Source organism: Acanthochromis polyacanthus, chromosome 16 (genome assembly GCF_021347895.1).
Source record: "Acanthochromis polyacanthus isolate Apoly-LR-REF ecotype Palm Island chromosome 16, KAUST_Apoly_ChrSc, whole genome shotgun sequence".
Taxonomy (NCBI): Eukaryota; Metazoa; Chordata; class Actinopteri; family Pomacentridae; genus Acanthochromis; species Acanthochromis polyacanthus.
This window is the reverse complement of record NC_067128.1, coordinates 6,500,420-6,524,921: the sequence shown is the minus strand read 5'-3', so window position 1 is coordinate 6,524,921 and position 24,502 is coordinate 6,500,420. Positions and strand designations below refer to the sequence as shown.

General features: G+C 42.9%; 1 protein-coding gene across 4 annotated transcripts in view; it reads left to right on the top strand.

Moving 5' to 3' along the window:
• Positions 1–24,502, top strand: part of LOC110959551 (MAM domain-containing glycosylphosphatidylinositol anchor protein 2-like) — a 287,510-nt gene that overhangs the window by 166,783 nt on the left and 96,225 nt on the right. For 2 of the 4 annotated variants that reach the window (XM_051960688.1, XM_051960689.1), the window contains exon 9: positions 16,726–17,046. In XM_051960688.1, coding sequence (XP_051816648.1) covers positions 16,726–17,046 — 321 coding nt within the window. The remainder of the gene's footprint in view (positions 1–16,725; positions 17,047–24,502) is intronic. The other 2 variants (XM_051960691.1, XM_051960690.1) reach the window with 1 other exon arrangement.

Sequence of the window (24,502 nt, the reverse complement as noted above, 5' to 3'; positions counted from 1 at the left end):
TGTCTTTGGAAGTTTTCACCATAATTCATTTTGTCATGTCAGAGAATAATTCGCCAGATGATATTCAGTTTTGTGGATCCTGATATTGTTTTGCTTTCACGTTATTATTCATGTTTTAACACTCTGAAAAAAATTGACAGGTTTGAAAGGCATGTTATCTTTTAAAAATTGCCAAAATTGCACCATTTATCAGAGCCAAAAGCTGTAAAAACAGAAATAATTGTCAGATTTTCAACTTTCAGACAGTCTGTGATCTACTCGTCTGTGATATTTTGTTGGAAAACCTAGCCAGAACAAGATCAAAATTTAAAATTTAGATTTTAATCACTTCAATCACTTTATCCTTCATGTCTCCTTCAAAAATAAACAGTTTGAACATGATATTAGTGACTCCTCTGCAATCAACAGACTCATGACAAAAATTCAGGAACTTTTGGGCTGAACTGCAGGCAGTGTTTACAGCATTTACACAAATTTAACATGTAAGTAATAAAATATCTGTATTTTGAGTGGGCTGCACAGTAGAGTAGTGGTTAGCACTTTGGCCTTGCAGCAAGAAGAGCCCTGGTTCAAATCATGGGGTGGGCCTGGGATCTTTCTGCATGGAGTTTGCATGTTCTCCCTGTGCATGCGTGGGTTTTCTCCGGGTACTCCAGCTTCCTCCCACAGTCCAAAAACATGCTGAGGCTAATTGGTCACTCTAAATTGCCCCCGTGACCCTAGTGAGGATAAAGCGGTGTATAGAGGATGGATGGATGTATTTTGAGTGCAGCATTTTTTCTGATAATGGTAACACCTGCCTGTAGCCACTTGGAAAAATGTGACCCATTGAGGTGTAGGACTTCATATTGCAGTGAAAAAATGAGCTAGCAGTGACTAAAAATGTGTCAGGAGTTACAAAGGCCCAGAAACTGATTGGAGTAGGAGGGTTAAAGATGTTATTTTTCATTGTCCTGCCAGTAAATTTTACAACCTACATTGTCCTTGGGTTGTTGTAGAAGTCTTTAAACCTCATGAGATGAAACCAAATCTTCAGAAATCTGCAGATATTGTGTGTGATTTGGGTGAAGAGAATCTTTAGCGACAATATTTTTTCTCTGTCTTTTATATATGCAGGAGATTCCGGTAATCTGTCCCAAAAAGGAGTCATGAAATACTGTCTACTGTGTTTTTGTTCCTGCGCACACCATTATATTACAACACTTTATTCCAATGACTGTTCAATTGGACTCCTGTGAACCAAAACCGACTCCATTAGTCCGACTAATCCGACACTAAACATCCATCGTCCTTCCATCTAATTGGCTGCTTCCACCACTAACGTCTGTACATGGCATGTTAATAACACAACATACCAGTCCACCCTGTCTACCGAGCCGCTTCATTGTAGTCTCAATCATGGCATGTTGAGCCGTAATCTCAAAGAAAGCAGAGAAGTGCTACGGCAGCCTCTCAGATTCTCCGCTGCTCTATTGTACATGGGGTTGCTTCAAAAAAAAAGAAGACGTAGGTGCTTAAAAAACAGAGCCAGCGTTCCATCAAAGCACAAAATCTACTGTCAAACATCTATTCTTTCCATCTATTGTTTTAGATTTTAACATCAGTCAACACCCTCCCTGTCAGATGTTACAAGAAAAGAAGCCTAGAAGTACATCACAGGCAACACAAAAGGGAGCCTGCTGTTAGAGAACATTGCTATGTGGCACGTTTAGCGAGTATGCTTTTGTGCTTACTCACTTTCTGAAGGCTCGACAGTGATGCTGAGATGCAGTGGTTAAGACATGTAAGGGCTGCAGGAGGTTCATCTGTGATCTCCGGTGCAATCAATGAGCAGAAAATGCACGGTAACACTGTGACCGCGCCCAAAAACACACAGATTCTCCTGATTCACGCCTCGCTCATCCCAGATTCCCAGATTTTCCCATCTGGGGGATTCCTGGTGCTGCTGCTGGAGTCGATATCTGTTTTCGCTTTGAATTTCCTGGCATGTGTTGGGTGCTGATAAGTGACTTTCTGGGCTGTGTGATGTTTTGCAACTTGCTGGGTTCATAGCGAGCTCGAGTTCCCCCCCTATTTTCTGCACATCGATAGACACGTTTGCACACCCTTACCTATTTTCCTGCCTTGTTTTTGCTATCACACACACACCTTGCTGCCACTCACAGCACGAACATGAAAGCAGTGTGTCGACCTTGGGTGCATAATTATTGTTAGATAATCCTTTGATAATCCCCACGCTATAAAACAGTGGGATCAATCGAATCTGCCAAGATTGTTTCCTCATTATCTTTTAAGTAGTGCAGTCTTTTCTTTTGGAGTGCCTGGGCGATGCCAATCCATTAACACAGATCCTTTAATGTGCACAAAAAAAACCCGAAAGAAAATGCTGCTGTCTGACTGAGGAAATAACCGAGGAAATGACTGACTCCATTGTGATCATATGAAATGAAAGTTTTCCTTAAGGCTTAGATTTGATTGCTTCTTAAGCTTTCATTGTTCCACTCGGATGTGTGAGTACGAAATGGTATGAAAGAGTTGCGTTGTCACAGAGCTGTTCCTGTCATAGGAAATAATACGGCGAATTTTGTTTCTGCCGCTTACAATTCCTGCTACTTTACCTGGATGTGACGGGAGGCTGTTTGCCGGAGAACGCCTGTTGTGTGCAGCTTTTCTTTCAGTCAGATTGATGCCGTGAATCAGAGGAGCGTCTGCTGCTGTGTACTAAAGCGCCTTGTGCCTCTGCCCTGCTATACGCCTGCAGCCTGTTATGGGGTGAATAAGCCCCGTTTTTGTTCCTCTGCCTGTTCTCCTGAAGGGGAGGAAGCCCGAGCTGCAATTAGAAGTCCTAATAAAAGTGTTTAGAGGAGATTATGCTGCAGGTCTGCCAGGGTTTCATGCTGGGGAAGTGGTTGGAAAGCATTTGAGCATGAAGTGTTCGAACATGGCTGTTCCAAGTTCCAGATTCCAAAAACCAGGACTTAGCCTCAGCCCAAGTTCGCCTCGACCCGGCTTTGTAAAAGGGAATATTTATTGTCTTCCATTCTTTTGAACACAGATTTCATGATTTCTCCCTTTTTTGCAAAACAGCACTAATATTTACTGTTGTGACACACTCATTAAATAAGCTGCTTCTTATCTCGTCGGGACTCCCACAGACTCCAAGGCTGATGCTTATTTATGAGCGTGGGTCTAAAAAACGAGGACACGGACCTCCCCTTTGGAAACTGTCTAGATTAGGAATCATGCAACACAGGGACAGCTGAAAGGAGCATTAGTGTAAAACATCCCATAAACTTCTAACGGGAACTCGCAAATTAATCCTTTCATTAGCTCGTGTGTGATGAATGTGTGTTTTGTGGGTGTGTCTCGCCGGATTATTGTTAGATGATGTGATTATTGTCATGCTGCGGCTGTGAAATGTTATTTGAATTCAGTTTGGAACCACCATTGGGACGTTTTAGAGATAAAATTTTAATAGCATGTCGAGTTATTACGGATGGATTCTTGACATTTAAAGCCAGTTTTCAGCACTTGCTGATAGCTGATAAGCTGATACCCGCTTATTGCACTCGCTGTATCATAATTACTGTAACTGCATCACAGTTGTGGCGAGTGTGTTGATGCATTTTAGATTCACCGAATGACCCAAGTTCATCCTCAGTCTGATTGATGATCACAAAGTAAGTATTAAGATTGAAAGTCACCTCTGTGGTGTCGGGGATAAATCCTTCCTTGATGAGTCCCTCAATTAGCATCCCGCTCACACCTGAAATTCTGGCACCACCCAGTGTTTCTGTCAATCTTATGAATCGCTGCAGTTAATGAATTAAGCAAATCAATTAAGTGCTCAGTTGATTAAAAAATGAGCTGGTTTAATAAACACAACTCTTTTTTTTTTATCCTGAAACAAAGACTCATCAGGGGCGTCACAAGCCGATTGTCTTTCATTGTATCCTCCTTTCAAGCGTCCTGTTGTCCGTTTGAGTCTGATTCGTCATGAGCTGCCATCATCGGAGTGACCGAGCCGCATGTGACTCTAATAGGGGCAGCATGACCGCCGGCTGTCGACCGGTGCTGATGTGCTTGTTTCAGCAGTAAATTCACTGACCCTGATAAAGAGAAACTGGGTCTGAACCCTGACTCACCTAAAGCGTGCAAAGGTTCAACTGATGTCTGGTCGCTGTGAATGCAAACAAGTTGGTGGCTCCTTTTGCTTTTCTGTCATGTCAAGAGATGCAGATGTTTCATTTGATGTGTTTCTTTGTTGTTGCTGTTGGTCACATTTAGATTCTCAGTCATTTTGCATCACTTTTAAGTGATTTTCATTCAAAATATGTGCTGTTAGATTGTTGAAACCATTTTGTTTTGTAAAAAATACCGTTCTTTACTCCTAGAAATAAGCTGAAATGTACAAGCGGAGTGTCGTAATGGTGTTTGGAGAAGGCAGCCAAAGTGTTTACCACTGGGAGCAAACTTGATGTTGTGCAACTGAATGCAAACTCCTACGCCGAGCTGCTGCTACGTCTGGATGTCACAGCCAGCAAAACCGCAAAACAGCACAACAGCGTGGCCGCAGTCGCCTTGTCAGACGCAAACTAAAGAAAATACAGCATTTACATACATTACCGTTCAAAAGTTTGGGGTCACCCAGACAATTTAATGTTTTATATGAAAACTCACACTTTTATTCATGTGCTACCATAACTGTACAAGGGTTTTCTAATCATCAATGAGACTTTCAACACCATTAGCTAACACAATGTAGCATTAGAACACAGGAGTGATGGTTGATGGAAATGTTCCTCTGTACCCCTATGGAGATATTCCATTAAAATCAGCCATTTACAGCTAGAGTAGTCATTTACCACATTAACAATGTCTAGACTGGATTTGTATTGAATTTAGTGTTATCTTCATTTAAAACCGCTTTTCTTTCAAAAATAAGAACATTTCTAAGTGACCCCAAACTTCTGAATGGTAGTGTGCACATATCAAATCACAGATAACCAAATAGAAAGCTTGCTTTATCATTTTTGAGCTATGTAGTCTTCATAGTTTTCTGTATAAGGAAACCTCTATGGCTGCATTCAGCTTGTTTCAACACATTTTCAGTTCTTCTTTTAAATAAGATAGGAGATCAGTAATAGAATATAATTTATTCAATATGCTAAGGTAAAATAATATGAGTGTAGGTAGCCGTGGTTTTCTTTGTGCAGAGATGATGTTGGTGTTTTGAATACCGTGATGAGCACTGAGCTTGTCTGGGTTCAGTGTTAATTAATTTGTCTGAGCTACAGTACCTAAAGCTATAATTACCTGACAGCATAGTATCAGACATAGTCACAGTGAAAAGCAGTCTACGTATTTACATAATAAACGTCCTCCTGTTTGTTGTACTCAGATGTCAAACACGGTCTGAAAAATCTACCGAGAAGTCAGGAAATTGTAAATGGAAGATGTGTTGGAACCCTGACATGACTTGTTTTTGAAAAGAACAGTCAGTGTTTAACATGCATCATATGGTTCCTACCATGATATCATGCTAGCAGACATCCTCGCTAGCTGATGAAAGCAGGAGAGTGTTCTTGTGCATCAACTAAGCTGGAGTTGTTGAAATTTAAACTTCCCCAGATTTCATAAAGGGCTGCAATGCCTTGAATGCTAATAACATCCTGGATAGGCTTGCAGGCAGTGGATAAATACTGCACAGTAGTCAGGGGCTGAACAGGGCTTCTTTTAACACAACAAACTACTACACATAAGTAACTAAGGTTATTTAGGTGTACCACAGCCTTGGAAGTGTAGGTAATCTAGGTAGCTTTACTACCAGAACATAGAACCCAGGATTGTTCAGGTGGTCGAGTTGCTGCAATTAATCAACTAAGTGATTAACTTCATTTAATGCATTTGACCAGATTTTGAAAGGGGTAAAAGTCTAAATTTAGCTTCTTAAAAGTGAATACTCTCAGGAGGTTTCTTTCCTCCTCTGTGACAGTAATGTGAATAGGTTTGGGTTTTGGACAAAAGAAGAGAGAGAGAGAGAGAGAGCGAGCGAGAGAGAGAAGAACTAAGGCGCAAATTGTTGATATTTGTAATAAAGGTGAACAAATTACCAATACTTACAATAAAAAGGAATATTCAAAAGGATATGGACCAAAAATTCTATATTCAAGAAAGTAAATGGTGAAAAATAATCTGTAATTGCAGCCGTATCAGGAGAGGAGTTGAGTGAACGTTGTATCAGCCAGCCTCTGTGGTGTCACACCTTAAACCTGAAATAAAAATATCTCCACGTTTTAAAATTCATGTATCTATTCCACACACACACAAACACAAAGCAGATCCCAGCTCTGTACTAACAAACCCAATGAGCTGTGAACTGGGATGAAGGGTCCTAACAGCTGTCCCACAGCTGGGCTGCTGTCCTGAGACATCGACCATATGACAACAGTAGATGCCACAATCGTGCCACTTCCAGACTGATATATACCGTCGCCTGGCAGCATATGTCAGCACAACACCTGTGATGTTTCGGAGGCAGACTGTGGCTGCTGAAATTGTCAGCGTAAAGAAAAACTGCAGCCTGTAAACACAAACATGCAGATTGGTGGAGGTTTGGGAGGGAATCAGAGGGTAGCAGCAGAGGTTGTACGTGCACTGTGAGTCAGATTTCACTTTGTGCTTACACCGTAAAAGATGTTAATAAGACAAGATAACTCAGAAGGCTGCGCCTAGTGTACCTGCCTGTAGCCTCAACTGCACCACCTGCAGTCATACTTTATGGAGGTGGCCATCTGGGAAACCACCTCCCCGTCCAGCTGGAAGCGTCTGGGAGGGAAACATGAAGAAGAAACATTCTCCCTCTCTCATTAACTACTGTCAGGGCCCTTTGAGCGATGTACATAAACTCTGGCCCTTCCATGGGAGCTGCTCAGTGCTTAGCAAAAAGTGGAACTGGAGGTGTGTATTTATGTGTTTTTAAACTGGGTATATCTTTTACTCTGCCTGGCTGGTTGGAAAAAAACAAAAGGGCAACATTGCAGAGGACAGTGTGGCTATGAATCAAGCTGAGAGTATTGCTACTGAAAGCATGCTGTTCTACAATCTGAGTCACATGGATTCATGAGGGGTTTGTGAGACTGATTGTAAGATAAGTTATAGCATCTCAGGGGAACTCCACGGAGCTCCAAAACACACGCACAGTAGTAAGTTAGCGTGATCGGCGGTGTGTCGCTGCAGTCTATCAGCACACTAAGCCAATTTTAACACATCTCTGGACAGTTATTACACCTCAGCGATCCCCTCCACACAACACACATATTTTCACAAACATGTCCACAGCGGATCTCAGGGACTCCACAGTCTGTCCCCAGAGGTCCAGGACTCAGAGGAACAGAGAGTCCTGTCACAGTGCGACCAACTCATTGGCCTCAAGCTGTCAGAACACACAGTCTCACACATACACTCGGCAGGACTTGCAGTAGTAGAGAGCACTATGTTGCCATGGTGATGGGGAGTGATGTCATAGCACTTCTCTCTCTCTCTCTCTCTCTCTCTCTCTCTCTCTCTCTCTCTCTCTCTCTCTCCCCCCCCCACCCCCACACCCCCCACCCCCCCCCACCCCCCCCCAAAAAAAAAACGGGGGGCAGTGGGAATGTTTATTCTCAAAGACATTTGTATGCACTGCATTGGGTCCCAGTGCCATAAGGAAATGCTAAAGTGCCGGATATTTCTGTATTTTGTAGCTTGGAGTCATTGCAGCACGTCCGCTCCACCTATCGCTCTCCACACTTCCAGCTGTGAGATGTGTGGCTGCACAAATTTGGAGGTCCAGTTTCGATTTAAGCCAACGAACACACACGCATGCACGGTGTTTTCAGTCGGCAGCATCCCATTGAGGAACTGAGGCGGGATCACAGCAGGGTGTCACCCGTGGGCGAAAAGAGGAACACTCAGCTGCACACACATGCGCACGCGGAGACATAAAACTCGCGTAGACGCACGCACAAGCATACGCACACAGCGGGCATGCCCTGCAGGCATCACTGGCATTTGGATGGCTTTGGCACAATGAGAGCACAGTGAAGACCAGCAGCAGGCTCTCTGCCACACTGAGCGTCTCAGTGGTCAGTCTCACACACAAAGGCAGGGTGTTCACTTGGAAAGAGAGAAAATAAAATACAGAGCGAGTGTCTTTGTGCATGTATGTCCGTTTGCTTTTCCATGATGGTGCAGGAGAGGTGGGGGGGACAATGGCAGCTGATAGCCAGTATTCGTGCTGCCAAACCCAATAGGCAGACAACTGTAATTGCCTGCCTAATCTGGGCAGTGGAGAGGCCAGGTGTAATGATGGCAACTCAGTGAATACACCTCTCCTCCACGCGCTAATGGATGCTTGCTGCTCACCTCCTGTCCTGTTGCTGTCAGCTCACCACTTCACTGTTTGGCCCCTAGGAAATGTTCAGGAAAAGTGGAGAAAATATGCGGTGGAAAGAAATATGTCAGCACTTGACACCTGGCTGCCTCGGTCGAGACGGTGTGCGAATAAAAATCTGCAAATGTGTGAGGATGAAATGAGCATCATTGTCTTTGTGGAGATTGTTGTTGCTGTTCTTCTGATGCCAGCACTTATCTGTGGATGACCCGTCTTCATTATTCTCTGCTAATGACACCAACATGTTAATGCATTAATTACTAGCTGATTATTTCTTTTCATCTGTCGTAGTACGATGGTTAAAGCAGAGCTTAATGTGTTTTTACAATGACAGCAGAACAAACGACTAAGACATAACAACCGGGAATTATCGTCCATATCTCCCTGGAATTTTCAGACAACATCACCGACAAGTTCGAGTTAATGTTCTAATCCCTTGTTTAACTCTACTACATAGAATATTTTAAGGATATTTATTGTTTCAAGTAATGTTCCTATAAGGTCAAAAGTTTACCATGATGTAACATTTTTACTGGAGGATGTTTGAAGGAAATGCAGAACATTCTCGAAGTAACATTCAAAAAGTGATCTGAGACTGCTAGCCTTGCAAAGCCTCAGTTGACAGTTTCTCATAAAATTTTCCTGTAATGAGTTATATTAACAGAGGCGGAACATTTTATCTGCAGTGTTCTGAAGATTTTTTGGTGAATGTTGTTGAGACAAGACTTTATTCAATATTTTTCTCTAAAACATTCCCAATCACTGCAATATTCACAAAACATTTTAATAATGTCATGGAATATCAGTGCAACGATGTAGTTTATTGTAATAGAGAAAGTTATTGTATCTTTAGGAATAATATTCAGGGAAAACTTTACTACAAGCTGGCAGATCTTCATCTTTCCCTGCAGAATAATTGAGCTGGGATTCAGCTTACTGTAACATTTGTTTGGCCTGGAACTTTAACAGAGCTCTAAATGAATGCTACTGTTGCTCTGTACTGCTTTGATGTGTGAAATCTTGTTGGTTAACACATTTGCAATAATAAATAAGACAGTCTTGGTTAGTGTTGTGCTTGTGGCTGCCTTCTACTGGCTTCAACTGCATAAAAAAATGTTTTTGCTGCTTTGTTCTTTTTGTAACAGTGTTCCTCTTAAAAACGGCTTCCATGGATAAGATTAGTTATTTTCTCAACGCTGCAGTGGTGGCTCAAGTGCTGGAGCTGCGTGAGTGATATTTTCAGTTAGGTTAATTCTGAGCATGTTCAAACTCCAGCAACTGCAGCAGCTTTCAGCAAACCCACTGCAATTTCTCCACTGATAGCACATTCTAGTTAATAGGGCTCACAGCTGCAAGGTTTTGAGTCCAAATGTGCTGGTTAACCTTTTGGTGCAGAGTTTGCATTTTGACCCCATTGTCTGCATTGGTTTTGCAGCTGCTCTGTACCACTTTGATGTATGAAATCTTGTTGGCTAACACATTTGCAATATTAACTAAGAAGGTCTTGCTAGTGTTGAGGGGGAGTTGCTTCCCCAAGCGAAGGAGTTCAAGTATCTCGAGATCTTGTTCAAGAGTGATGGGAAAATGGAACATGAGATGGACAGGCAGCTTGGTGCAGTGGCAGCAGTAATGTGGATGTTGTACCTAACTGTTGTGGTAAAGAGGGAACTGAACTGCAAGGCGAAGCTCTCGAGTTACCAGTCCATCTACGTTCCAACCGTCACCTATGGTCATGAGCTCTAGGTAGTGACCGAAAGAATGTGATCGTGGGTGGAAGCAGCGGAAATGAGCTTCCTGTGTAGGGTGGCTGGGCTCAGCTTTCGAGATAAGGTGAGAAGTTCGGACATCCAGCGGGAGCTCGGATTAGAGCTGTCGTTCCTTTGCGTCGAAAGGAGCCATTTGAGGTGGTTTAGACATCTAATTCGGTTGCCTCAGGGGAGATTTCCTTTGGAGGTTTTCTGAACTTGTCCGTGTGGGAGAAGATCCCGGGGTAGACCCAGAACTCACTGGAGGGATTATATATCTTGTCTGGCCTGGAACAGCCTGCTTCGCCTGCTGCCTCGTGACCCAGCCCCACATAAGCAGAAGAAGATGGATGGATGGATGGATGGATGGATGGTCTTGCTAGGTGTGGTGTTTATTATTGCAGCTTTGCTCTTATTGCATTAATGATATTGTATAAAACTGTTTCAGGGATAAGATTTTAAGAGTGTCTGACATTGTTCTTGTGCAATTTTTAGACCTCGCTGTTAAAAAATTATTTTCTCAATGCTAAACCTGCTGGCTGGTAAAGCAGCATGTTTGCTTACTGCATGGCAGCAGGTTTATTGTCAGGTTAGTGTTGAGGATGTGCAAGCTGCTGCAGCTTTCGGAAATCATGCTGCAGTTTTTTGAGGAAATTGTACATTCTTGTTAAAAGGGCTTGCAGCTGCGAGGTTTTGAGTCCAGCTCTGCCAGTTGGCCTTTTTGTGTGGAGTTCGCCTGCATTGGTTTTGCAGTTGCTCTGTACCACTTTGATGTGTTAGCCCACTTTGTTGGCTAACACATTTGTCATATTAATTAAGAAGGTCGTTGCTAGGTGTGGTGTTTAGAGCTGGTTTTGACTGCCTTCAAGTGGATAAAATTTGTGTTATGTGTTACAGCAGCGGTCCTCTTAAAACCTGCTTCCATGGATAAGACTTTAGATTTTTTTCAACCTCACTCTTCAATATTATTATATGTCAGGTTAGCTTTAAGTGTGTGCAGGCTGCAGCAAATGCAATCAAGCTGCAGCAGTTTTCTGCAATCACACTGCAATTTTTCCAAGAATTGCAGATGCTAGTTCTTTGGGCTTACAATTGCAAAGTTCTGCATTGGCTTCTCTGTGTGGAGTTTGTATGCGCCACTTGGTTTTCTCTAGCGTCCTGCTACTGTCCAAAAATTCTAAATTTCCTGTCAGTGAATGTGTCGGTGAACATGTATGTTCGTCTGTGTCTGCATTAGCCCCAAGTCAGCTTGCCCCAGCACCCCATTAGCCTTTACATGATAAAGCATGTATACCTACAGGGTGGCTTAATTTTATTTGTGCTACACAGGTTATTATTATTGTTTGATATATGAGTATGTGACAAAGCACAAACTTAGGATAAGTATTGCTTGGTGAGTTTACCTTTTTTCTGCCTCTATGATTTATCTATGATTCAGGGGAAAAAAGGACAAAAGTAATAACTGACAGTTGGATCATTGAAATAGCTGCAGGATTGTTCTTATTCCTCTCCCAGACAGAAACCGGGTCAAAAGAAATATAGCTGGACTCTGTTTCGTTTTTGCGAGATTGCCTGTGATTTCATCACTATGAAACTTCAATGTGGCTTGACTCCATTCCAGCTGCAGCATTGTTTGGGAAGAATGACAGTGATTCCAAAATCATCAGGGAAGCACGACACGGTTTCATCATTGCTGAGGAGATTTTCACTCCTCAAATTGCTGGCTGTAAACTATTTTTGAGAGCTCTGCTACAAAATAGTCTTGGAGTCTGCTGATGGTTTTGGACTCGCACACAAAAACACATGAGCACACAAATACACATTCAGTGCACTCTAGGAGCCGGTGCAATTTGCCAGGTTTACTAATTAAACAAATTTACTTGGCCAGCATGCTTGATGAGGAACCAGACTGGCGGATCCAACCTGCTAGATTTCCTGCTTTCCAAACTTAGAACAGACAAATGCAAACACACAGACACACTCAGTTTAACACGATGCAACTTCTCCTTCCTCCTCGTATTATTATTGGTATGATCATTATTATTATTATTATTCATTCCTCACACTCAGCCAGGCTTTTAAAATGTCCATTAGATAAAGGCCAGCGTGTATTTATTGGGTCATATTTCCTTACATGGCCAGCAATAATGCTGTATCACTTTTGGGAGGGTTCTGTTGTAAATGCTCTGAATTAGATGGTGCTGGAGGAGAATGAGGAGCTGCATGACGAGGAGGGGGGCAGGAAGGAAAAAGCTGTGCAGAATGATGATCATGATGCAAGACTGAATGTTGAAATGGCGTTAGCGGTGAAATCCATCTTTGTGATGAGTGTGTGATGTGATGACGATAATTATGATGTAAATGTGTCAATGTAAGCAACAACACTGATTTGATGTTGATTGTAATGACAATGCTGCTGCTGTTGGTTTATTTGAAGGTTAAATGACGATGTGAAGTGATTTTTTTTTAAAAAGTATCTTCTCTGGGCTTTGTGCTTTCTGTTGACCTGCAAACAATCAAGCTGGTGTTTGCATCTCAGAGAATTGCAGCGTAACTACATATGTCCAGCTTAATTACACTGGAAACAATCACCATGCAAGCATACATGCAAAGATACTGATGGCAAAAAATAAAGTTCCATTGTTTGCTGGTAAACCAATCTAAAAGGATAAAGTAAGATGGCTTTTACACACGTGGACAAAATTGTTGGTACCCCTCAGTTAAAGAAGGAAAAACCCACAATTCTCACTGAAATCACTTGAAACTCACAAAAGTAACAATAAATAAAAATGTATTGAAAATTAAATAATCAAAATCAGCCATCACTTTTGAATTGTTGATTAACATAATTATTTAAAAAAACAAACTAATGAAATAGGGCTGGACAAAAATGATGGTACCCATAACTTAATATTTTGTTGCACAACCTTTTGAGGCAATCACTGCAATTAAACGATTTCTGTATTTGTCAGTGAGCGTTCTGCAGCTGTCAACAGGTATTTTGGCCCACTCCTCATGAGCAAACAGCTCCAGTTGTCTCAGGTTTGATGGGTGTCTTCTCCAAATGGCATGTTTCAGCTCCTTCCACATATGTTCAATGGGATTCAGATCTGGGCTCATAGAAGGCCACTTTAGAATAGTCCAACGCTTTTCTCTCAGCCATTCTTGGGTGTTTTTGGCTGTGTGTTTTGGATCGTTGTCCTGTTGGAAGACCCATGACCTGCGACTGAGACCAAGCTTTCTGACACTAGGCAGCACATTTCTCTCCAGAATGCCTTGATAGTCTTCAGATTTCATCGTACCTTGCACACTTTCAAGACACCCTGTGCCAGATGCAGCAAAGCAGCCCCAAAACATTACTGAGCCTCCTCCATGTTTCACCGTAGGGACAGTGTTCTTTTCTTCGTACGCTTGGTTTTTGAGTCTATGAACATAGAGTTGATGTGCCTTACCAAAAAGCTCCAGTTTGGTCTCATCTGTCCAAAGGACATTCTCCCAGAAGCTTTGTGGCTTGTCAACATGCATTTTTGCAAATTCCAGTCTCGCTTTTTTATGAGTTTTTTTCAGCAGTGGTGTCCTCCTTGGTCGTCTCCCATGAAGTCCACTTTGGCTCAAACAACGACGAATGGTGCGATCTGACACTGATGTACCTTGGCCTTGGAGTTCACCTTTAATTTCTTTGGAGGTTGCTCTGGGCTCTTTGGATACAATTCGAACGATCCATCTCTTCAATTTGTCATCAATTTTCCTCTTGCGGCCACGTCCAGGGAGGTTGGCTACTGTCCCGTGGGTCTTGAACTTCTGAATAATATGAGCCACTGTTGTCACAGGAACTTCAAGCTGTTTAGAGATGGTCTTATAGCCTTTACCTTTAAGATGTTTGTCTATAATTTTTTTTCGGATGTCCTGGGACAATTCTCTCCTTCGCTTTCTGTTGTCCATGTTCAGTGTGGTACACACCTTTTCACCAAACAGCAGGGTGACTACTTGTCTCCCTTTAAATAGGCAGACTGACTGATTATGAGTTTGGAAACACCTGTGATGTCAATTAAATGACACACCTGAGTTAATCATGTCACTCTGGTCAAATAGTTTTCAATCTTTTATAGAGGTACCATCATTTTTGTCCAGGCCTGTTTCATTAGTTTGTTTTTTTAAATAATTATGTTAATCAACAATTCAAAAGTAATGGCTGATTTTGATTATTTAATTTTCAATAAATTTTTATTTATTGTTACTTTTGTGAGTTTCAAGTGATTTCAGTGAGAATTGTGGGTTTTTCCTTCTTTAACTGAGGGGTACCAACAATTTTGTCCACGTGTGTATGTCTATGTAGAGTCGCCACATTGCGCTATTCCTAAGTAGTTCAGTAAAAAGCAATGGGACCTTTTTAAAAACTAATCAGTAAGTCTGCATCTAAAAGATAACAGACACTGATTTAAGGACAAAAATGTTCGAATTCTAGGCGCAGAAAACAAATGCCATCCATGTTAAACAGAAGCTAACATCTTTAAGCAGAGTTGCAGGTTTATGTCACTATTTATCAGATAAGCCTCATTCAGTCCTGAGGTCCCTCCCAGTACAGTTTCACAGCTATTAACATATTGATTCAGCTTGTTGCAAGTCTGACTATTCCCTTTATACTAAGCTAAACTTAAGCTACATCCACGAGAACACGTTATTGTAAAAAGGCGATTTTGAACAAAACAATTTGAGTCCAGATGAGTGTTTAACACAGTTACACCAATCATCTTTGTGCACACTAAAACACATGACCATTAAGGTATACTGAACACGTGTGTGCCGTAAATATAATGCAAAATTGTGCATTTAGTTGTAGACAATAGCACAGTGGAAGAACAGCAATGGACAAAAGTAAAATCAAAGTTTTTCCTTAAGAGCATCAAAGTTGCGAGCAGAGACAACAAGGTTGGCTACACCTGTTTTTCAGTATCTATGTAGAATTAACCACTGATGGTCTTCGTTTTTTGTTTTTTTTTCCCAGAAGACACTCATGTGATAGGAGCATCACGAATAAGGGAACAACGCAAACTTTTAAATAAGACTCAATTCCAAAACAGAAATTGGTATCTTGAGTCATCGCTTCCAAAAGTCTCTGCCCAGAATAGAATGCAACTCTGGAGTTTTTAAAGTGAATTAAGCCAGCAGTGCTTCCAAATGTGTCTTTTTAGGAGTTGTGTGGACACTTGGCCTAAACATGGTAGAAGCTATTTATCATAAAATGAAGTTGAATCAGTCAAGATGTAGTTTCAGTCTCTCCTGGCTGCAGCTTCATAATAAATGTATAAACCTGAGTATGGTATCAGTCCTCATTTAGTTCTTGACAACAAAAAGAACATGTGTGAGAACTGGGGGCTTGTCCAAGATCAAATCAAACCATTTTGGAAGGCAATCCTCTGTGATAATTTAGTCTGGTTTGGCTAGTGTTGCTGCTACTCCTGTGACAACAGATGTTTGTTGAATAGAAACTGAACAGTTTGTGATTTGATGTGTTTGCAAAATTGCAATTTGCCTGTTTTTTAAACTTCAAATTTAGGGAGTACCATACATGTGTTGCGTGTTTTTCATTTTGAGGTGGATAGAAATATTTTCATGATTTTGTCTGTTTTGTTTCTGTTTTATGTTGAAGTTCTTTGGCAGTGTGCATTTTGGGTCAAGATTTCTATGTAGTTAATGGATTTTGTTCCATTATGTTTGGTGACAGATTCTTAAAGTGAGCTTTTTGCAGCTCAGTCCTTAAGTGACACTATAAAGATGATCACATCTGTGGGTGTCTGGGTGAATCTGCTTAGCAAAGACTTTTTGCACTCACAGTATCTCAGAGAAGTGGCAAACTCTTTCTTTGTTTCGCTAATTATCTTTTATTTTTGTCGCTGAAGCAACTAACCACAGAGAGCAGATCTTTGTTACTTTGGAGTGACACTTTGGAGACCTGTGCATGTTTTCTTTCGCATCTGTTTATTAAATCCACTCGAACATCAGTTAAGCAGAGTTGTGTAAAGTGCACTGACTGTGTTGATAACTTGTTTGTGAAGACTGTGTCTCAGACTCGGCTGGACTAATCCCTTGTTGGACTAATTTGCCTAATCTTCATGGTTCTTGAGTCTTCATGGGAATGCAAACAGGGATGTGACTTTTAATTTGGAGTTTAGTGCATGTGTTAGATTCCATTGATTCTTCAGTACCTGAGCTTGTTTGCTTGAAATAAAGGACTGCTATTGATTATTTTACGTGCATTTGTTTGTCAGCTCTTCATTGCATTGTTCGTCGTTTGCCATTGCTTGATGACATTCTTCACTGCTGCCCTCCATGATGGTTTTCGTTCAGAGTGTCTAGTCCCAGCTGTTAGCCATTGCTGCTGCTAATATCTGCATGGTCCTTCCATACAAGCTGTGTATGTTGCTGCGACTCATTGCATTCGCTTCCCCCCTCGCTCCATATACCTTATTCGCCACTATTTCCCCCTCCTCCGAGTCGACCATTACCTCTTACCCCGCCTGCTGACTTTCTAGAGCCCCATATCAGTCCCTCCTTTGTTTTTCTCTTTCTTAGTTCCCCCCAACCTGACAGTCCCACGGGGCAAGTCGCCCCTGGTGGCCCGCGAGGGTGACACAGTGGAGCTGGAGTGCCTTGTTTCAGGGAAGCCTAAGCCCATCATCCTGTGGTCGCGGGCGGACAAGGAGGCGCCGATGCCGGACGGCAGCATGCAGATGGAGAGCTACGACGGTGTGCTGCGTATTGTTAACGTGTCCAGGGAGATGACGGGCTCGTACCGCTGCCAGACCAGCCAGTACAACGGGTTCAACGTGAAGCCCAGGGAGGCCGTGGTGGAGCTGATCGTGCAATGTGAGTAGAAAGACTGTGTAGCGGCGATGTAATGCAGATTTCTACTGCAGTGTGTTTTCTTTGCATGCAATGTGATTAATCTTCATGGGTTTTTATTCCAGTGTGGCTGAAATGTAACATTCATCCATTTCTTTCCATTCACGCCCATCCAATTTCCCAAAGTCAGGTCTGAGAGGAAACGGCTCCGACTCCTCCGCTAAGGGGAAGACTTTATCTGCTGAGTGTGAACCGAGCAGAACTAATATGAAGAGAGGCACAAAGCTCTAGATTCTCGTGTCCACAGTTGTCAGGGTTTGTCTTAGTGTGTGCGTGCATGTCAGAGAAGACCCAAAGACCGGCTGCCATATCCCCAGGCAGGCCTCAGACCCCCCACCTCCGACACTCATTGAGAAACCCCCTTTTTTCCCCCTCTTTTAAGATGTGACATTCAAAGATAGCTTAACGGCTAATTAGTTAGTGGCTAATTTATTCTCACTGGTATTCATTTTTGTGTTCATTTATGAACGTCTGAATGGGAATATTTCGAAATGTGCGCCAGGGATTCAAAGCGGTGTCACTCACTGAAGGAGCCGGGGATGTTTTTCACCCTCCGTCGAAACAACAAAAAAGGAACGGAAGATGGATAGGAAGGAAATGGAAAGCCATCCGTGTAGAGTTCTTACCATTCTCTGGCAAGTGATTATAGGAAATAGAAAAACTGAGTCTCGCCATTGTTTTCCTCGTGGCCTACTTAGTTAATCCATACATTCTTCCATTTCAACTTCATCTAAACAGAACCTGTGCAGCAGAGCATTAAAGAACTGTGAAATATATGGAAATACTCTGTGCTGACTGCCATGTTTCTGGTGTCTTCATCATTAGACTTGTCAAAGTTAGGCTGCAGAAAAATCTAAAGTAAGAACAGTGGAACTGAATTACAGCTCAACCAGTGTTTCTATCTATAAGACGAACCTTCACTAGTTTGATTAAAGCGGAGCAAACCGTTCTGTTTTCACCAATTGGGATTAATTCTATCATGATTATTCCACTTTTGTTGTTGTCTTTGCCATGATGTTCACGTTTCTGTGTGTTAAGAGAATTAATGAAGTTCTGATGTGTTCTGAAGAAGACTATGCGGAATTTTTGCCTGAATTGATTATGATTATGCAGCGATGACAGCCCATATCAAAGGTTAGTGGCTTTGCTACGCACCAATGCTAACACCACAAAGTAAACAAAGGATTTAGACTCTAAGATGCCCTTCATTAATTAGCAGCTCTTGGTGGATCTGCTGCCTCAGAATGCAAAATTGAAAGAGAACAAAAATCGGTATTCTTTTTTATTTTTTTTTAAAGTAGAGCCAAAAGCAGATATGTTCACACTTCATCTTCATGTTTCATACTCAAACACCACCACATTAAAGTATCTTTCTTTTTAAAAAACAGTTGAAGAATAAATGAATGGTTCTGCTCCCTCTCACCAGAGTTTGGTTTAGTGCCACGAGCAGCAGGAGGTCACAGTGACCTGCCTCCATCTGAAGGGCAGCCCGGCCGCGAACTGTATTCTGTCCACCGTTTGTCTCATGGCAGCACAATTACAGCTGCACATAAGCTCTGCTCACAAGCTCTTTAGTCAACAGCAATAACTATAAAGAGTTTCTTTTTTATTTTATTTTTTGCTTTTGCTGCAGCAACTCATGTTACAGATGAGAATCAGTCACAAACAAAAACAAAAATGATAGATGGCATGTTTTAGTAGTGTCAACTTAACAAACAAAAAGACGTTTTAACTGAATTTAAACAAAACCGCAATATGCAAGTCTTGGTAAAAGACGATGAATAAAGAAGCACAACCAAACTGTCCGCTGGATGCATCTGTGTCACATTCTGCACCATCATGGCTCCTAGAGATCCTCAGTGGTGAAAAATAACTGAGTACATTTACTCAAGCATTGCACTTTAATGCATTTTTGAAATTCTTTACGTTTTCTGGAATATTTCCTTTTTCTGCTACTTTTTCCTTCCACTCTGCTATACTTCAGAAGGAAATTGGTGCTTTCTACTCCACTATATTTATGCAACAGTATGGTTACTTGTAATGGAGTGTTTTTACATTACTGTACTGGCACTTTTACTTAAATTCATAAACTGAATACCTTTCTGACCACTAGAGAAAGTGCGATACTGTCTACATTTCACTATCATACGTATTGTCGTTCAGTATAGCCTTCTTTAACCCTTGCCTCAGGTTAAATCAGGACCAGCTCTCCGTTTAAAGGGTTAGATTCTATCTGCCTATTAGTATTCCACCTAACAGGTTTCAGCAGAATAATTAAGCTGGTGTCGAGGAATACTCGCCTAGGTCCTAACTGTCTTCTTCCAAACGTCTTACCCCTCTTACTCCAATAAATACTCTCTTACTAAGCAGCCCACCTAAGTAGTAGAATTGATTTATTGAACACGTTTGTTAACGACAGCTTTCCTCTTAAAACTGTGGCACTTGTTGATATTCCTAGGTTCGTTTTAGAGGTTTGGATAACTAACCTCAGGGGTAATGTTTAAATAACTAGTTGGATTAAAGTAACCTTTAAGAACCATTAGATTTAATGCACACAATCAACTTAACTTTTTACCACTATGCAGAATAGGTGAATCATAATCATTTCATTAGACTTCTCTTTAAATGCAATATAGCGTTTTATTAAGCAATTATTAGCAGGGGCACAGCATTAATTCATGATTAAACAATTTAATTATTTCTGATTATTTCTAACTTAACTAAATTAAACTAAGCTGAGCGTACCTAAGAATCTTCTCTAATTAGTAAATTTAGGAGAGAGAGCGGACAGCCAGGCCTTAGCTGCCACGCCCGGTCTTCACCTGCATCTAGTTGAACTCCTCCGTGGACCAGCAGACTCGGTACGAAGTCTTCTTTGTGGGCAGAGGGTGTTCTTCATAGGCAGGGGGAGTGGAGAGGTCCCGATAGCCAATCGTTGGTCTGGCAGTTATCTTTAGTAGCAGCTGGAACACAAGTGCGGGCGTCTCAGCTGTCTTCTCAGTCGGATGGTGGTGGTGGAAAGCCCCCGTCTCATCAGGCTGTGGTGGGTCACTGGGTCCTCCAGCCCCTGGAGTGGAGCAGCCCTCTGCTGCTGCCTCCTGCGCCTCTCTGGATGCCATGGGTGCTTGCCTCTCTTCATCTCTTTGGACAACTGCAGACCTCTCAGGACTCTCTGTCTGGCAGAGTGTGGTCCTCGCTTGTTGAACAAAGTCAGAAAAAGACTTTGCCTCCAACGATGTTCTCAGCGAACTCTGGAGCCTAAGTCCCGCGTTGTCTTCACGTCTCTTGGGCAAAAGGGTCCGGTGAAGATTCTTCAGAACTCTGGCGATGCTCCCCGGCAGCTCCGGCGAGCAGCATCTCTCCCCTCCGGGGGAGAACTCCGAATTCAGTGTCTGTGTCTCTGGGTTTTATACCCTAGCTCGGCTTCAGCTCAGCACATACACATTTTCACACACAATTCTAACTAATAGGTACGCCCAGGTAATTAATTCATAGGTTTAAGACACAACCTTCTTCCTATCACGCATACATCATTCTTTCCATCTTTTCTGTTAACACATCCACTTGTTACACACACTTCAGTTGTCATGACAATGTAGGCCTGAGCCCATCCTGTCATCCTGTGGAAACTCCAAGTTCCTCATTTCTGAGGAGACTTCTGCTTTTCCCATCCTGTCCGCACACAGCTCAGAACAGCACAGATTACTTCCATTCAAAACTCACTTAGTTACACTGAATCACTTCTTTAAATCATTTTTCTTAGCATGATCAAATAACTTATTTTAAATCATTCTTCTATAGCAATCATCATTTCAGAATATATATCAGCCTATTAAAATCATTCTTGCATCAAGCATAAGCATAATCATGTGGTTAACTTATATAGTTTCTCATTTTAACTTTTCATTGGTTTGCTTAAAGCTTTTATTTAGGTGGTGGTTGCTCCTGGGATCTCAAATAACTAGGCCCCACTTGACACCCTCTCCTTGAGATCACAGGTAGCTAACACCAGGTCATTTTAAAAGATACTCATCATCCTCTGGAGCAGACAGGTTAACCACATCACCCAGCTGCGTCCATGCATCGTCTTCAGTGGTGACGGTCACTTCCCCCACGATCTGCAACAGTTCAGATGTGTCCTCACAGCCGCCGATGACTTGCATCTCTTCATCATCTGACAGGATTCTGTTTTCAGCATCATCCAGTTTCTTCAGGGCTCTGCCTGCCCAGAGCCTCGTTGTATTTCTCTGCATAGTAACCACCCCTTTAACGTTGGCTACTCCGACGAAGGGTGGTAAGCCTTGTGTGCTCGTAGCCATGGTTTCTGGTTCCTGGTTTTCTTTAATCTGGAACTGGCTCTAGCTGCTCCACTTCTTGGATTCCTCTTCTTTCAAGCAAAACTGTATTGCTATCTAAAACTTCCTTTATTATGTCAGGCTTCTCGTATTTAGCTCTTCTTAGCATGCCAACCACACTGTAGCTGTTAGCTTTCTTCACCGGTTTAGTAACCATATGGAATGACATAGAGTCCACCAGCACTAAAAGGTATTTCTCACCTCTTCTCCCTGCAACCCCCATTGGGCCTGCTACGTCCATGCAGATAGAACCCCAGGGAATAGTGCTTCCGGATGGTGAGCCCATCTACTCTTCGCCCTCGGCATCCTGCGTTGTATCGACCACATACTTCACAGGCCCTCGGCACTTGTCGTATACGGCACTCTGGAATCAAGAGTTGCAGCTTCTCCAGCTCCCTACGGGTAGGTAGTGTGCTCCACATGGCCAAGCGCTTCATGTACGACCCGCACCACTTCTTCCACGTACTTCTCTGGGACAATTTTTCTTTTAGGGGTTTGGTCCCATTCCTCGATCCCGACAGCAATTCTTCTCTTCTGGACGAAACGATCTACCTCGTTGTTTCCCAATCAGTGAGCCCCCCAATCTCGTCTGGGCTCTCTGGTGCTTCAATTACTCATTTCCTTAGTGACAGCTGCCATCCTCTACAGCCGCTTCTCTGCCTCTGCAGCCGAGGTGCCTGCAGCTGATGTGGCCAACTCTATTTTTGGCCTTACTTCCTCATCTGCGTCTGAGCTCTCGCCCTGCGATGCAGCATGTCCTGTAACTCTCATTTCCTCATCTGTGTCTCTTGCAGACAGTTGCTCCATCCCTCTCCTACCAGTACAATCTGGATCTGGTACACCGGAGTGGAACCTGGGTGAAGCTCTGCGAAGCGGACTCTTACCACTTCACTGATCGTTGTTTCCCCGGGCACTGGGGTTTTGGAAGATGAATCTTCTTCCTCTGATTCATCGGAGCCTCCGACTTTCGCGTCTTCTTGAACTGGCTCTTTTTCTTTGGCAGGGACGAGTACATCTTTCTCTGGCTGGCTCTCAGCCATCGTCTTTGTCGTCTCGAGTTATCTGCTTCCTCAAAACCTCTCGTAGGACCGTTGAGCAGGGATGAGTGCAGACTCTGTCTGGCTGCTCCGCGGTGCCTTTTTTCTGGGATGCGCTGGCCCAAGGTCACTGCGGCTTCTTCTAGCCTGCGGTTCTCACTGTACCTCCCGTCAGGCGTGATGATCCCGAGTCTCTCTGTCGGCTGATCACCCGTGCTGTGGATCCTTGGTCAGAAGGTCTCGTCCTTCTCCTTCCCCAATCTCCGCAGCTGTGGACCCTCGGTCAGAAGAGATTCGCCCTCTCTTCCCCGGTTTCCACTGGAAGGCTCTGACGGTTGATTCTAGGTGTCGGTCTGGACCCTCAGAATCTTCTTTTGGGCGCTTCTCTCTTAGTCGTAGTCGAGCCAGGGACGCCATGTCGGTCACTATCATCTGACAGGAGTCCCTTTTTAGCGTCTGTCTTAGTTGAGCCCTGCCCACCCAGGGACGCCATGTCGTTCAGTATAGCCTTCTTTAACCCTTGCCTCAGGTTAAATCAGGACCAGCTCTCCGTTTAAAGGGTTAGATTCTATCTGCCTATTAGTATTCCACCTAACAGGTTTCAGCAGAATAATTAAGCTGGTGTCGAGGAATACTCGCCTAGGTCCTAACTGTCTTCTTCCAAACGTCTTACCCCTCTTACTCCAATAAATACTCTCTTACTAAGCAGCCCACCTAAGTAGTAGAATTGATTTATTGAACACGTTTGTTAACGACAGCTTTCCTCTTAAAACTGTGGCACTTGTTGATATTCCTAGGTTCGTTTTAGAGGTTTGGATAACTAACCTCAGGGGTAATGTTTAAATAACTAGTTGGATTAAAGTAACCTTTAAGAACCATTAGATTTAATGCACACAATCAACTTAACTTTTTACCACTATGCAGAATAGGTGAATCATAATCATTTCATTAGACTTCTCTTTAAATGCAATATAGCGTTTTATTAAGCAATTATTAGCAGGGGCACAGCATTAATTCATGATTAAACAATTTAATTATTTCTGATTATTTCTAACTTAACTAAATTAAACTAAGCTGAGCGTACCTAAGAATCTTCTCTAATTAGTAAATTTAGGAGAGAGAGCGGACAGCCAGGCCTTAGCTGCCACGCCCGGTCTTCACCTGCATCTAGTTGAACTCCTCCGTGGACCAGCAGACTCGGTACGAAGTCTTCTTTGTGGGCAGAGGGTGTTCTTCATAGGCAGGGGGAGTGGAGAGGTCCCGATAGCCAATCGTTGGTCTGGCAGTTATCTTTAGTAGCAGCTGGAACACAAGTGCGGGCGTCTCAGCTGTCTTCTCAGTCGGATGGTGGTGGTGGAAAGCCCCCGTCTCATCAGGCTGTGGTGGGTCACTGGGTCCTCCAGCCCCTGGAGTGGAGCAGCCCTCTGCTGCTGCCTCCTGCGCCTCTCTGGATGCCATGGGTGCTTGCCTCTCTTCATCTCTTTGGACAACTGCAGACCTCTCAGGACTCTCTGTCTGGCAGAGTGTGGTCCTCGCTTGTTGAACAAAGTCAGAAAAAGACTTTGCCTCCAACGATGTTCTCAGCGAACTCTGGAGCCTAAGTCCCGCGTTGTCTTCACGTCTCTTGGGCAAAAGGGTCCGGTGAAGATTCTTCAGAACTCTGGCGATGCTCCCCGGCAGCTCCGGCGAGCAGCATCTCTCCCCTCCGGGGGAGAACTCCGAATTCAGTGTCTGTGTCTCTGGGTTTTATACCCTAGCTCGGCTTCAGCTCAGCACATACACATTTTCACACACAATTCTAACTAATAGGTACGCCCAGGTAATTAATTCATAGGTTTAAGACACAACCTTCTTCCTATCACGCATACATCATTCTTTCCATCTTTTCTGTTAACACATCCACTTGTTACACACACTTCAGTTGTCATGACAATGTAGGCCTGAGCCCATCCTGTCATCCTGTGGAAACTCCAAGTTCCTCATTTCTGAGGAGACTTCTGCTTTTCCCATCCTGTCCGCACACAGCTC